The 16,462-nt window shown below is 38.4% G+C and overlaps 1 protein-coding gene across 1 annotated transcript in view; it reads left to right on the top strand.

Annotated features, from left to right (window-relative positions):
* The window catches only part of VTI1B (vesicle transport through interaction with t-SNAREs 1B), a 30,519-nt gene that overhangs the window by 7,354 nt on the left and 6,703 nt on the right, over positions 1-16,462 (top strand). Inside the window, exon 2 of the mRNA XM_060620118.3 lies at positions 14,647-14,705. Within this exon, the coding sequence (XP_060476101.1) occupies positions 14,647-14,705 (59 nt within the window). The remainder of the gene's footprint in view (positions 1-14,646; positions 14,706-16,462) is intronic.

Here is a 16,462-nt window from a genome sequence, read left to right as displayed (position 1 = left end):
AGTGAGGGGCAGAGAGAGAGAGAGAATCCCTTGAGGGACAGAGAGAGAGAGAGAGGGAAGGAAAGAGAGAGAGAAGCAGGACTTATCTGAAGTGGGGCTTGTGCTCACCCAAAGTGGGGCACGAGCTCACCTGAAGTGGGGCTGAAGCTCACCCGATGTGGGACTCGAACTCATAACCTGAGTCAAAATCAGATGCTTAACGACTGAGCCACCCAGGCACCCAGAGATATTCTTAATTTTCTTTCTTGTGGTGCCTTTGTCTGGTTTTGGTATCATTGTAATGCTGGCCTCATAAAAGTTTGGAGGTGTTCCTTCTTCTATTATAAGCTCTATGTTTTGTCTGTTTTGTTTATTATGTATCCTAAGCACCTAGAACAGTGCCTTGTATATACTAGGTGCTCCACAACTATTTGTTGAGTGATTGTAGAAGTACTGTGAATTGTGGAGAAACTTACAATAATATATGGTTGCCTATTAAAACTGGGTGTAACTTTATTTTTATTTTACCACATTTTCCACATTTTCATCATTTGTAAAATGGATATCTATACCTATTAAAACAAAGGATGGGATAACAGACAAAATATGTCCCTTTTTAGGAAGATTGTATGGCAGTGATAATCTGTTAGTGTATGTGATAATTATTAATCGACTTTATATAATATTAAGTGTGTACATAATTTTTAATGCATATTACTTAATATATAATTACTTAATAATATTAAGTATGCCATAATGTCTAGTCTTAGTTTGTAGCATCTGAAGAGGTCTCTCCAAATACCTCAGAATGCTGTAAATTATTATTAGATAATACTGTGCCTGTAGTCATGTTCTAGTTTGGGTTTTGTAGGACCTGAAGGCAGCTCCAAGTGTATTAATGAGTGTTACAGAATTATTGAAAAGTTTCCATTTTAACTCACTCAAATTTCAGCGTGTGTCTTTGAGACCTCATTATTCTGGAAACCAGCAAAAATAGTCACTATAAAGAGACTATAGAATCATATGCAACTGGTTGGTAAACAATTAACTTATTGACTGCAGAATTTTAATTTTTCTAACACTCTTCATATTCTTTGGTGAATTTTGTTTTTACTCTTAGTTCTTTCTACCTAAGGATTTAATTTTAAAAACAATGGTAGTGGGGCACCTGGGTGACTCAGTCCATAAAGCATCTGACTCTTGATTTTGGTTTGGGTCATGATCTCATAGTTCATGAGTTCAAGCCCCACATAGGGCTCTGTGCTGACAGTGCAGAGCCTGCTTGGGATTGTCTCTCTCTCCCTCCCTCCCTCCCTCCCTCCCTCTCTCCCTCTCTCCCTCTCCCTCTCCCTCTCCCTCTCCCTCTCCCTCTCCCTCTCCCTGCCTCTTTCTCTGTCCTTCCCATGCGCACATGCACATGCTCTTTCTCTCAAAATAAACTTCAAAAAATGGTAGTTGCTATTTATGAAACTCTCAATATGCCGAGCATTTGCTAAGTGCTTATTATGTGTATTATCTCTTTTAACCCTTTCAGACAACCTTATGAGGTCAGTACTGTTATATTTCTTATTTTCAGATAAGGAAACAGGCTTAGAGGGATCTAACACAGGCATATCTTGTTTTATTGCGCTTTATTGCACTTCACTTTATTGTGCTTTTCAAATACCGCATTTTTTACAAATTGAAGATTTGTGGCATCCCACAACTTGTGTTGAACAAATTTATTAACACTATTTTCCAACAACATTTGCTCAACTTAATGTCTGTCACGTTCTCATGAAACTTCAGACTGAAATTAGGCCAGTTAATAACCCTATAATCTCCTTTTAGTGTTCAAGTGAAAGGAAGAGTTGCATGTCTCTCACTTTAAATCAGAAGCTTCAAATGATTAAACTTAGCGAGAAAGGTATGTCAAAAGCTGAGATAGGACAAAACCTAGGCCTCTTGACCAAAGAGTTAGCCAAATCGTGAATGTAATGGAAAAGGTTTTGAAGGAAGTTAAATGTGCTGTTCCAGTGAACATAAGAATGATAAACAAGCAAAACAGCCTTATTGTTGATACGGAGAAGGTTTTAGTGGCCTGGATAGAAGATTAAACTAGCCACAATGTTTATTTATTTATTTATTTTAATATTCATTTATTTTTGAGAGACACGGAGACAGAATGCTAGTGGGTTAGGGGCAGAGAGAGAGGGAGACACAGAATCCAAAGCAGGATCCAGGCTCCGAGCTGTCAGCACAGAGCCCGATGCGGGGCTTGAACCCACAAGCTGTGAGATCGTGACCTGAGCCGAAGTTGGATGCTCAACTGACTGAGCCACCCAGGTGCCCCATAAACTAGCCACAATGTTATCTTAAGCCAAAGCCTAATCCAGAGTAAGGCCCTAACTCTTCAATTCAAAGCTGGGAGAGATGAGGAAGCTGCTTCAGAAGAAAAGTTTGAAGCTAGCAGAGGTTGGTTCATGAGGTTTAAGGAAAGAAGCCATCTCCCTAACATAAAAGTGCAAGGTGAAGGAATCCCCAAGTGCTGATGGAAAAGCTGCAGCAGGTTATCCAGAAGATGTAGCAAAGATAAGTAACGAAGGAGACTGCACTAAACAACAGATTTTTGATGTAGACGAAACAGCCATCTAGCATTTTCTTAACTAGAGAGAAGTCAATGCCTGGCTTCAAAGCCTCAAAGCACAGGCTGACTCTCTTATTAGGAGCTAATGCAGCTTGTGACTTTGCGTTGAAGCCAGTGCTCCTAGACCATTCCAATAATCCTGGGGCCCTTAAGAATTAAGCTAAATCTACTCTGCCTATGCTCTATAAATGGACCAACAAAGCCTAGGTAACAGTACATCTGTTTACAGCATGGTTTATTGAATATTTTAAGCCCACTGTTGAGACCTACTGCTCCAAAAAAAGGAATCCTCTCAAAATACTACTGCTCATTGATGGTGTATGTGGTCAGCCAGGTGCTCTCTCATGGAGATGTACAATAAGTTTCATGCCTGCTAACACAACATCTATTCTGCAGTCCATGGATCAAGGAGTAATTTTGACTTTTAAGTCTTATTATTTAAGAAATATATTCCAAAAAAAAAAAAAAGAAAGAAAGAAAAGAAATATATTCCATAAGGCTCTAGCTGCCAAAGGTAATGATTCCTCTGACAGTTCTGGGTATAGTAAATTGAAAACCTTCTGGAAAGGTTTCACCATTCTGGATGCCATTAAAAACATTGATAATTCAAGGAAGAGGTCAAAATAATGACTTTAATGGGAGTTTTGAGGAAATTGATTCCAGCCCTCATGGATGACTTTGAGGGCTTCAGGACTTCAGTGGAGGAAATCACTGCAGATGTAGTAGAAATAGCAAGAGAACTAGAATTAAAAGTGGAGCCTGAAGATGTGACTGAATTGTTGTAATCTCAGGATAAAAACTTTAACTGATGAGGAGTTGCTTCTTATGGATGAACAAAGAAAGTGGTTTCTTGAGATGGAAGCTACTGCTGGTGAGGATGCTGTGAAGATTGTTGAAATGACAACAAAGGATTTAGAATATTACATAACTTAGTTGATAAAGCAGTTCAGGATTTGAGAGGATTGACTTCAGTTTTTAAATAAATTCTGAATAAAATGCTATCAGTTTTCATGCTACAGAGAAATTGTTCATGAAAGGAAAATTCCATCAATGCAGCAAACTTCATTGTTGTGTTATGTTAAGAAATTGCCACAGCCACCGTAACCTTCAGCAACCACCACCCTGATCAGTCAGCAGCTATCAACATCAAGACGAGACCCTCTACCAGCAAAAAGATTATGACTCACTCAACTTCAGATGATAGTTAGCATTTTTCACAGTAAAACATTTACTTTCAGTAAAGTATTTTTAAATTGTGTACACTTTTTAGACATAATGCTATCATACACTTTAATAGACTACAGTATAATGTGAGCATAACTTTTGTATGCACAGAGAAACCAAAAATTCATTTGACTTGCTTTATTGCATTCTTCATTGTGGTCGTCTGGAACCAAACCTGCAGTATCTCCAAGGCATGCCTGTACTTTTACCTCCTATATGATGTGAGATCAGATAAACTATCATAGGCTACAAATAGAGGGTGTAGTTCCTAGAAATGCCACGGTGGGGCACCAAAAGCAAATTCGCCACCTGATCCTGGTGAAACAAGTTATTTCCACAGCTTTAATGGGTCAAGGTAGTCTTTCTTGGGTTGGTAAATCAAACCACCTGTAAGGAAGACAGGCTGTCGCCTTAGTTGAACATTGAGGTACACTTTCTTTAGTCTTTCAGAGCTGGCTCTTTTGTGGTGTGTCATCCACCCAGTTTACCAGTCACTTACATGTGACTGGTTTGGGAAGGCATGTGGGGTGGGGGATAGTGTTTGGAATGGCTCACTCTTGGTTTTGGTGCCCATTTTACCTAGTATGCAGTCCTGCAATTTTGTAGTTAATTGTAGTGTTAACTCTAATTCCCTAAAAAATTAAGTCTCAACAAGTTTTACCTGTTGCTGAAGTCTATACCCAGGGAGCATAAAAATGCCCCTCAGTGCTATAATGTACAAAAGCCTTGGATTGGGAGTCAGGAGACTTGCATTCTAGAACTAGTGTTGCCACACATTTGCTCCTCTTATGACCTTGGGGAAGGCAGTTTCTGCAGGCTCTAGTTTCCTCAACTGTAAAATGAGACGGTTAGACTAGATGATCTCTGAGGTCCATTTACACTCTAACATTCATTGGTTTCACAGTTCTGAGACTAAAGCATACAGAAGCACCTACTGATACCTCTCAGTTGGGTTCGGCCTCTTTTGAACCTTTAAATATCTCCCTCCTTGGCTTCATCATCAGAAGGGAGAATTTCAAAGGTTTTTTTTTTTTTTTTTTTACCTTAGGATTCCATAAAGGATCTCACAATGTGAAAGTCTTAAAATTGTTTTCAAAAAGAGCGTATTTCTTTTAAAAGTATATAAGCTGTAGAGAACTCCTAGGAGAAAGTATGTCATGATTTTAGGTAAAGAGTGGGAGTATCCCAATTCCAAAAAGACTGAGCATAACAGAATCATGAAGAGAAAGAAGTTAGTGAAAGGATCAGTATTCTGTGAGCTACCTCTTTGCCTCCTACTCTTATTTATGTAACCACTTTCTTTGAATCATTCTAGAGTTTGCCTCTTAAAAATGCAGATTTTCAGGGGGCCTGGGTGGCTCAGTTGGTTAAGCGTCTGACTTCAGCTCAGGTCATGATCTCATGGTTCACTGGTTCAAGCCCTGCATCTGGCTCTGTGCTGACTTCAGCTCAGAGCCTGAGGTCTGCTTCAGATTCAGTGTCTCTGTCTCTCCGCCCTTCCCCCACTCATGCTCTGTCTCGCTCTCTCTCTCTCTCAAAAATAAATAAACATTAAAAAAATTTTTTAAAGATGCAGATTTTCATATCTTTAATAAAGGAGGAAACTTTATGACTAACAGTTGTAGAAAAATCAGAGCTAGGAAGGGGGAATGCACTTATGTGTGGAATATTTCTTCATACTGTGTGCCTTGGATCAGAAGTGAGTGTGCTCAAGTTCGGAGATGTGCGTATTCAGAGGAGTGGTGACACTAAGCAACAGCTTATTACAAAGTAATATGATATTTCTCCATGGAAGTAGCCATTCTTGATTGCAGATAATATTTCACTGCTGGTGGCTGAAAACATAGCCTATTCAGGGATAGTGACAGCTGCTTTTGTGCTTACTTCAGTTACATCGTGGATGGTCAAGGTGCAGACCATTTGCCATGGCTGAACTTCTTACTATTTAAAACAGCAACAAAGCCTCATTTGTGAGCGGTGTAGAGTCAGAAATGGTTCACCTGGAGTATCTTGTATATATTAAGGGAATGTCACTTAACGTAAAGGAGGCATAGTAAAAGGTGCATTGTCATTTACTCTTGTAGGTAGTAGTAACATCTAAGGAGCACACTACTAGGTTTAAAGTTCTAGAAGCTATGGGGCTTAAAAAGAAAAAGTAAATTTCCCTGTTCTGGAGGAACTGGATTTCCAATTGAGAATATAGAATGTACACATCCAGGATGGTTTATGATCACTTAAAAAGCAGCAGACGACTGACATGCTAGATGCTATTGTGATTAACAAAATGTAAATCCATATAAGGCATTACTGTGGCATTATATTTTACATGGGATTGGGTTCGAATGTGAAGGCTTAGGATGAAAACCAGAGTAAAGAAAATTATGCCAGAATATCTGAGGATAGCATATTGAATACCCACATGCCATCCCTCCATAAGCCCAACTCAGCTGTTTTCTTTGGCATTGGAAAAAATTGTCCTTCCTTCAATCAATGAAGTGCTGGCTTGTATTTAGGAGTCACAGTGAATGAAAAATAATATAACTTTAAAAGACCATGTCCCCATACACATGCTGCAACATGAATGAACTTTGAGGACCTTATGGTAAGTGAAATAAGCTGGGCACAAAAGGACAAGTATTTTATGATTCCTTTTGTAGGAGATACCTAGCCTAGTCAAATTCATAGATACAGAAGCAAAATGGTGGTTACCAGAGTCTGGGGGGATAGGAGGTGGAGAATTAGTGTTCATTGGGTATGAGTTTCAGTTTGGGGTAGTGGAAAGGTTCTGGAGATGGGGTAGTGGTGATGATTGCACAACAATGTGAATGTATTACTGCCCCTTAGCTGTATACTTATAAAAGGTCAAGGGGTGACTGGGTGGTTCAGTTGATTAAGTGTCCAACTCTTGATTTTGGCTCAGGTCATGATCTCACAGTTTGCTGCCAGTGCAAAGCCTGCTTGGGATTCTCCCTCTTCTGCTGTCTGCCCCTCCCTGGCTTGTGTGCACATGCTGTCTCTCTCAAAATAAATATTAAGCTAAAAAAAAATTTTTTTAAAAAAAGGTCAAAATGATAACTTTTATGTAAATTTTACCAAAATTGAAAAAAAAAAAAAAAGACTGTATCCCCAGATTGTGAAGATAATTTCAAAAGATGAGCTCAAAAAAAACAATGTAAGCAGTGGTAACTTTGTGGAATAGGTAGATTATGTGTGGATTTTCAGGGAGAACATTCATTTGGACACATTTTCAGAAATTAAGCTGCTCATAAGTAGGGATAATTTTTGCTTGTTACATATGAAGAGATAAGCTACCTACTTGTTTTATAGCTAAGGAAGGAGGTCTGGTCCCAAAGAGATGAAGAATTATTACCCATATTAGATGTTGAGTCAACTCCAAGGAAAGGACCAGAATCTAACTCCTTTTCTTACCAGTGGTTCCCTCTTTCATAAATGTTTTACCGGGTGATATTATGCCGGTCCAAGTACCATTTTTACTGTTACTTAAGCATTTTTATATCAACTTATTTCTTATAACATACATTTAATACATAAAGTTATTTTAAAAGGAAATTTTATAATAATAATCTATTTATTTAATGTTTACTTGTTTTTGAGAGAGAGAGAGCATGAGTGGGGGAGGGACAGAGAGAGAGAGAGAGAGAGAGAGAGAGAGAGAGAGAGACACACAAAATCCAGGCTCCACTCTTTGAGCTGTCAGCACAGAGCCCAACATGGGGCTTGAATTCACGAGCCGTGAGATCATGACCTGAGCCGAAGTTGGATACTAAATTGACTGAGCCACCCAGGTGCCTCGAAAATCTTTTTTTTTAGTTTGAAGTATTTGATTGTTTATTTTACGTAAATTTCAATTCTCCAGCTATTAATACTTACCTTAATTTTTTTAAATTTATTTTTATATTGACTTTTTTTTAGGTATAATTAATATACGGTGTTACATTAGTTTCAAGTGTACAATATAACGATTCAACAGTTTAATACATTATTTAGTGCTCATCAAGAGAAGCGTACTTCTTAATCCCCTTTATCTATTTCACCCATCCTCACATCCACTTCCCCTCTGGCAGCCATCAGTTTGTTCTCTGTATTTAAGAATCTGTTTTTTTTCAGGGCACCTGACTGGCTCATTTGGTTAAGTGTCTGACTCTTGATTTCAGCTCAGGTCATGAACTTACAGTTGGTGGGATCAAGCCCCACATCAGGCTCTGCGCTGACAGCACAGAGAGGCAGAGAGCCCTCTGCCCTCTCTGCCTTGTGTGCACGCATACATACTCTCTCCCAAACTAAATAAACGTTTAGAAAAAAAATAATCTTTTTTTGTTTCTTTTTAATTTTGTTCATTTGTTTTGTTTCTTAAATTGCAAAAAATGAGTGAAATTGTGTGGTATTTGTCTTTTGTTTTCTGACTTATTTCACTTAACATTATACCCTCTAGATCTATCCATCTTGTTGCAAATGGTAAGATCTCATTTTTTTTTATGGACGAATAATAATATTCCATTTTATTTTTTTATTTAAAAAATTTTTTTTGAATATTTATTTTTGAGAGAGAGAGAGGGACAGAGCATGAGCGGGGGAGGGGCAGAGAGAGAGGGAGACACAATCTGAAGCAGGCTCCAGGCTCCGAGCTGTCAGTGCAGAGCCTGACGTGGGTCTCGAACTCATGAGCCGTGAGATCATGACCTGAGCCCAAGTCAGACGCTCAATCGCCTGAGCCACCCAGGGCCCCAATAATATTCCATTTTATACACACCACACACACACACACGCACACCCTCCACATCTTCTTAATGCATTTATCTGTGGATGGACACTTGGGTTGCTTCCATATCTTAGTTTTCGTAAATAATGCTGCAGTAAACATAGAGGTGCATATATCTTTTCAAATTAGTGTTTTTGTTTCCTTTGGGTAAATACCCCATAGTGGAATTACTGGATCATATCATATGGTGATTCTATTTTTAATTTTTTGAGGAACCTCCATAGTGTTTTCCTTGGTGTAGCTGCACCAGTTTACATTCCCAACAACAGTTCATGAGTGTTCTTTTTACTCCACATCCTCACCAACGCATGTTATTTCTTGTGTTTTTTTATTTTAGCCATTCTGACAGTGTAAGGTGATCTCTCATTGTGGTTTTGCTTTGCATTTCCCTGCTGATCAGTGATGTTGACAATCTTTTCATGTGTCTGTTGGGCATTTGTATGTCTTCTTTGGAAAAATGATTGTTCAGGTCCTCTGCCCATTTTTTAATTGGATTATTTGGGTTTTTTTGTGTTTAGTTTGGATATTATCCCCTTATTGGATATACTATATCCAAACATCTTTTCCCATTTAGTAGGTTGCCTTTTTGTTTTGTTGATGGTTTACTTCGCTGTGCAAAGCTTTTTATTTTGGTGTAGTCCCAGTAATTTCATTTTGTTTTTGTTTCCCTTGCCTGGAGAAGCATATCTAGAAAAGTATTTATGTGGCTAATGTAAAAGAAATTACTGCTTATGTTTTCTTCTAGGAGTTTTACAGTTCCAAGTTTCACATTTAGGTCTTTAATCCATTATTTTTGTGTATGGTGTAAGGAAATGGTCAGTGTCATTCTTTTACATATAGCTGTCCAATTTGTCCAGCACCATTTGTTGAAGAGACTTTTTCCCATTATTTATTCTTGCCTCCTTTGTCTTAGATGAATTGATCAGATAAGTGTGGGTTTATTTCTGTGTTCTCTGTTCTGTTCCATTGATCTATGTGTCTGTTTTTGTGCCAGTATCATACTATTTGATTACAACAGCTTTGTAGTATGTCTTGAAATCTGGGATTGTGATACCACTAGCTTTGTTCTTTTTCAAGATTGCTTTGACTATTCAGGGTCTTTAGTGGTTCCATACAGATTTTAATATCATTTGTTCAAGGTCTATGATAAATGTTGTTGGTGTTTTGATAGGAATTGCATTGAATATATTTTCATTTATTTGCATCATAATTCAATTTGTTTTTATTAGTGTTTTATAGTTTCAGAATACAGGTCCTAATCTCATTGGTTAAGTTTAGTCCTACGTGATTTGTTATTTTTGGTGTGATTATGAATGGGATTGTTTTCTTAATTTCTCTTTCTGCTACTTCATCATTAGTGTATAGAAATGCAACAGATTTCTGTATATTAATTTTGAAATTTTTTACAAATGTTTTTATTTATTTTTGAGACAGAGACAGAGCATGAGCAGGGGAGGGGCAGAGAGAGAGGGAGACACAGAATCCAAAGCAGGCTCCAGGCTCCGAGCTGTCAGCACAGAGCCCAAAGCAGGGCTCGAACCCACCGAATGCGAGATCACGACCTGAGCTGAAGTCAGGCGCTTAACCGGCTGAGCCACCCAGGTGCCCCACTGTATATTAATTTTGTAAGTTATGACTTTACTGAATTCACTTATTCTGGTAGTTTTTTGGTGGGGTCTTTAGGGTTTTCTGTATATAGAATCATGTCATCTGAGGGGCACCTGGGTGGCTCAGTTGGTTGAGCATCCGACTCTTGGTTTTGGCTCTGGTCATGATCCCAGGGTTATGGGACCAAGCCCCGTGTCAGGCTCCATGCTCAGTGTGTAGCCTGTTTAAGATTCTCTCTCTCTATTCCTCTGCCTCTCTCCTCTGCTCGTGTGCACAGTTTCTCTAAAAGAAGAAGAAAAAGAAAATAGGGGTGCCTGGGTGGCTCAGTGGGTTAAGCATCCTACTCTTGTTTTTGGCTCGGGTCATGATCTCACAGTTCTTGGGAACAAGCCCTGCTTTGGGCTCTGCACTGACAGCACGGAGACTGCTTGGGATTCTTTCTTTCCCTTTTTCTCTCCGCCTCTCCCACATGCACGCACACTCTTTCTTTCACTCTCAAAAATAAAACATTAAAAGAAATTGTGAGAGTGGGCATCTTTGTCTTGTTCCCAATCTTAGAGGAAAAGCTCTCAATTTTTCACCATTGAGTATGATGTTAGCTGTGGGTTTTTTGCATATGGCCTTTATTATGTTGAGGTATGTTCTCTCTAAACCTTTGTTGAAAGTGTTTATCATGAATGGATGTTGTACTTAGTCAAATGCTTTTTCTGCATCTACCAAGTTGATCATATGGTTTTTATTCTTTCTCTTATTGATGTGATGTATCACGATTCATTTCCAAATATTGAATCATCCTTGTATCCCTGGAATAAACCCTCTTGATTGTGGTGAATGACTTTTTTAATGTATTGTTGATTTGGGTTGCTAGTATTTTGTTGAGTATTTTTATATCTATGTTAAAATATGTTAACATAATATCTATGTTATATCTAGATACTGGCCTATAGTTCTCTTTTTTTGTCGTGTCTTTATCTGGTTTTGATATCAGGTTAATGCTGGCCTCATAGAATGGATTTTGGAAGCTTTCCTTCCTTTTCTATTTTTTTGAATAGTTTGAGAAGAATAGGTATTAACTGTTCTTTAAATGTTAGGTAGAATTCACCTGGGAAGCTATCTGATCTTGGACTTTGTTGAGAGTTTATTGATTACAGATTCAGTTTCTTTTCTGGTAATCAGTCTGTTCAGATTTTCTATGTCTTCCTGTTTCAGTTTTGGTAATTTGTATGTTTCTCAGACTTTATCCACTTATTCTAGGTTTTCCAGTTTGTTGGCATATAGTTTTTTTTTTATTTTTTTTTACCTTTATTTATTTTTGATAGAGACAGAGCACCAGTGGGGAGGGGCAGAGAGAGGAGACACAGAATCTGAAGCAGGCTCCAGGCTCCGAGCTGTCAGCACAGAGCCCAATGCAGGGCTCGAACCCACAAACCATGAGATCATGACCTGAGCCGAAGTCGGATGCTTAACTGACTGAGCCACCCAGGCTCCCCTTTTTTTATTTTTGAGAAAGAGAGAGAGCATGCACACATGTGCATACGAGCAGGGGAGGGGCAGAGAGAGAGGAAAAGAGAGAATCCCAAGCAGGGTCCAAGCTCAGAAGTGAACCTGATGCAGGGCTTGATCCCACAACTGTGTGATCATGACCTGAGCCAAAATCAAGAGTCAGATGCTCAACCGACTGAGCTACCCAGGTGCCCCAGCATGTAGTTTCTCGTAATATTCTCATAATTGTATTTCTGTGGTGTTGTTATATCTCCTCTCTCATTTGTGATTTTATTTATTTGAGTACTCTTTTTTTCTCTTGATAAGTCTGGCTAGAGGTTTATCAGTTTTATTGATTTTTTTTTCAAAGAATGAGCTCCTAGTTTCATTGATCAGTTCTTTTTGTTTTTGTTTCTTTATCATTTATTTCTGCTCTAATCTTTATTATTTCCTTTAGGTTTTGTTTGTTCTTTTTCTAGCTCCTTTAGGTGTAAGGCACTCTGTTGTTTTAGGGGTTTTGCTTTTATTTGCCTGTATTTAATTTATTTCTGTGCTAATCTTTATTATTTCCTTTCTTCTACTGGCTTTGGGCTTTGTTCTTTTCCTGGCTCCTTTAGGTGTAATGTTAGGTTATTTCTTTGAGAATGTTCTTGTTTGTTGAGATAGGTCTGTATTGCTGTAAACTTCCCTCTTTGAACAGCTTTTGCTGCATCCCAACAGTTTTAGACTATTGGGTTTCATTTGTTTCCATGTATTTTTTTTTTTTTTAATCCCAGTGTAATTAACATACAGTGTTATATTAGTTTCAGGTGTACAGTATACTGATTCAGTAATTGTATACATTACTCAGAGCACAATCTCCTTCATCTATTTTACCTAATCCCCCTCCTGCCTCCCCTCTGGAAATCACCAGTTTGTTCTCTATATTTAGCATCTGTTTTTGTTTCTTTTTTTCTGTTTTGTTTGTTTCTTAAATTCCACATATGAGTGAAATCATATGGTATTTATCTTTCTCTAACTGACTTATTTCACTTAGCATTATACCGTCTAGATCCATCTATGTCATTGCAAAAGGCAAGATTTCATTTGTTGTTTTTTTTTTTTTTTTAAATGTTTAGAGAGAAGAGAGAGAGCACACATGTGAGCGGGAGAAGGGGAGGGGCAGAGAGAGAGAAGGAGACACAGAATCTGAAATAGGCTCCGGGCTCTGAGCTGTCAGCACATAGCCCAATGTGGTGCTTGAACCCACAAACCGCAAGATCATGACCTGAGCTGAAGTTAGACGCTTAACCAACTGAGCCACCCAGACGCCCCTCATTCTTTTTTATGGCTAAGTAACATTTGTGTGTGTGTGTGTGTGTGTGTATGTGTATGTGTGTATGTCACATCATCTTATCCATTCATCTGTGGGTGGACACTTGGGTTGCTTCCATGTTTCTTGGCTAGTGTAAATAATGCTACAGTAAACATACAGGTGCATAGATCTGTTTGAATTAGTGCTTCTGTTTTCTTTGGGCAAATACCCAGTAGTGGATTTACTGGATTGTAGGAGAGTTCTATTTTTATCTTTTTGAGGAAACTCTGTATGATTTTCTACAGTGGCTGCACCAGTTTGCATTCCCACCAACAGTACATGAGGGTTCCTTTTTCTCTACATCCTTGCCAACACTTGTGGTGTCTCCAAGTATTTTTTTATATCCTCTTTGATTTCTTGGTTGACCCATTCATTGTTCAGTAGCATGTTATTTACCCTCTCTATATATTTATGTTCTTTCCAAATTTATTCTGTGGTTGATTTCTGGTTTTGTACCATTGTGGATGGAAAAGATGCATTATATAATTTTGGTCTTTTTGAAAAATTTATTGAGACTTGTTTTGTGGCCTAATAATAATATCCTGGAATATATTCCATGTATACCTGAAAAGAATGTGTAGTGCACTGGTTTTGTTTTTTTGAGAGGGGGTGCAAATGAGTGAAGGGCAGAGAGAGAGGGAGAGAGAGAGAAGCGGGGCTCACCCGAAGTGGGGCTCAAGTTCACCCAATGCAGGGTTCAAACGGTGAGATCATGACCTGAGCTGAAGTCAGATGCTTAACTGAGTGAGCCACCCAGGTGCCCTTATATTGCACTGTTTTGTGATGGAATGATAGATCTGTTAAGTGGAAAATCTTGGAGACCTATCTAAATGATCTGAAAAATACAGTCCAGGCAAAACAATGCTGTTTTAGTTAAATGTTACTGGTTGGAAGCTGAAGCCTATTCTATTTTTGTTAAAAGAGATTAGTAATTTTTAGGTATTAAAGACATACTAGCACTGAAATGACATAATGCAAAGGATTGAAAGAGAATTGCAAAGGGAATGATTTTCTCACTGTGTGAGTCCGTGGTATTTGCATCATTTTACATATCACCGCCAATGGATATGGCTGAGAAATATGTACCATACCATGCAGTCTCCCCAGCAAGCAGAATAAGTGAGTCTTGAATTTGTTTTGCAGAAAAGCAGTGGATGAGGGTTAATACAGAGAAATGTTTCACAGTGGAGGTGAACGTGGGAACAAGAATTTAGAACATCAGTATTGTTAAACATTCTTGTTGATGGTGTGCCTGATCCCTCTTGGGAAAAATAGAATGACAGTAATTAACTTAGACCTATAGTGTTTCATAGAATAATCTTGACCTTTGGGGCCAGATAATTCAGGAGTGTCCCAAGCATGGATATTTTTGTTCCCTGGGCCCTAAATGCCATTCGTAATACCCACTTCCTTCACTCCCCCATCGTTGTGATAACAAGTTCCTGTACATGTCTAAATGCTTTTTAGAGGTGATTAAGTACTGTTACCCCATCAGGAGAGAGGGTTGGGGAGTTTATTGTAAGCAGAGAGAATGACCTCTACAAATATATGGAAGGCAGGACTGAACTCTTGAAACTTGCTTACCTTTTCCAGAAGAGAAGAAAAAACTGATCAGAGATTTTGATGAAAAGCAACAGGAAGCAAATGAAACGGTAAGAACAGGGAACAAGTCCTTATTTCTTCTACCTGGAGTTAGTCTTTTCCAGAATTATTACCCGACCACAGATTATTGATCTTGATTTGGATTGTATTGATCCTGTGTATTGATCTTGATTTGGATTATTTCTTACTAAGTGAGGCCAGTTGATGGGGTGAGTGATGAGAGGATTTGACAAACACAAATGGGTAAAGCTTACTCTCTTAAAATTAGTATTTGATATAATACATTCCTGATTTGAGTAGTAAGGGCATTCTCAAACCTTTACCTGGGTGGTCTTTTAATGTTTGTTTATTTTTGAGAGAGAGACAGACAGAGCACGAGTTGGGGAGGAGCAGAGAGAGAGGGAGACACAGATCCAAAACAGGCTCCAGGCTCTGAACTGTCAGCACAGAGACCAATGCGGAGCTCAAACTCATGAACCACAAGATCGTTACCTGAGCTGAAGTCGGGTTCTTAACCGACTGAGCCACCCGGTTGCCCCTACCTGGGTGGTCTTTTAAAATGAAATTTTAAAAGCTGGCCATTAAGATGAGTTATTCTTCTTTGTTAAAATTATTATCACAAAAAATGTACCTCAGAAGTGGTTGTAGTTCCCTTCTGCTGTTTTAAAAGACAACATAGTGAATATGATTGATCTTGACAAACACATTGAAGGCTGTTAAAGGAATCCCCTGATATTAGAGGGGGAGATTTCTGATTTTTAATATATAATATGTTCTCTTTAATTTCATTTACCTAACTTTATTAGATATTGCAACATCCCAGTTTTGATGGAACCTGTCTGTATATTGACGTTTCTCCCCTAAGTCCTCATAAAGAACCACTTGTCTGGTATATGGTCAGATCAAATGCAAGAACCAAGCAGTTGCCTTGAGTTTAGTTTTATTAATAAAAGCTGAAATAATAAAAATAAATTAATTAAATGAGAGAAAGAGAAAGCAAACAAACAAGCATAGTGGCTGGATTTGGTTCCTTGGGCAGGGCATGCATGGACTGGACAGGTTTCCAATCAGGACCCAAAATGGGCTGGTCAAATGTCGGTCCAGGCTGCCGAGCAATTTAACGACTGCTTCTCTCTTAATCTATGGCTTTTCTTTAAAAACAAAACAAAACCTTATTTTTTAGAAGTAGTGTCCCTCTCTCTCCATATCCTTATCCTCTAGCTTCATCAAACCCTTTCAGGAATTTGGGGTTAAAATCCAGGTTCCAATAGCCAAAGTATGGAAAGAGCCCAAATGTCCACCGATGGATGAATGGATAAAGTCAGGCCACCAGATTGTGGAAACTGTGGAAACTATGTCCTTCACAATGGACATACTAGAAACTCTTCTTAATACCTGTGTAAATCTGGGCATCTGCAGGATACCAGTTATAGAATCAATCTTCTTTTTTTGGTTAATATCTTTGTAGAATGTTAAACATCTTTCAGTTAATACCAATTTATTTGTTTGGTGCTTAGATACTTTTCTCTGAACTTAGCAAAATCAACCAATCCAACTTTGGCCATCCCAGGCAGATGAAAATAATTTATGGCTCTTGTGAACATGTCTGAGTGTTATATTTTACTTACCCAATAAAATGGAGATCTCATGTGGACCCCTGGTTATATAGGACATGGAGACAAACAATTGATTTTCCAAAAGAAGAGGAAGGAAGAAACCTCATGCCAGACCCCTATCATTTTTAGTACAGTAGATTTCAAAGTGTTTCATGAGAGTACTTGAACTATAACAGCTTAAGAATTTGGTA

This window comes from Panthera onca, chromosome B3 (genome assembly GCF_046562875.1).
Source record: "Panthera onca isolate mPanOnc1 chromosome B3, mPanOnc1 haplotype 2, whole genome shotgun sequence".
In the NCBI taxonomy this organism is placed as follows: Eukaryota; Metazoa; Chordata; class Mammalia; order Carnivora; family Felidae; genus Panthera; species Panthera onca.
Note: the sequence above shows the minus strand (reverse complement) of the source record. Positions and strands in the feature narration are given on the sequence as shown.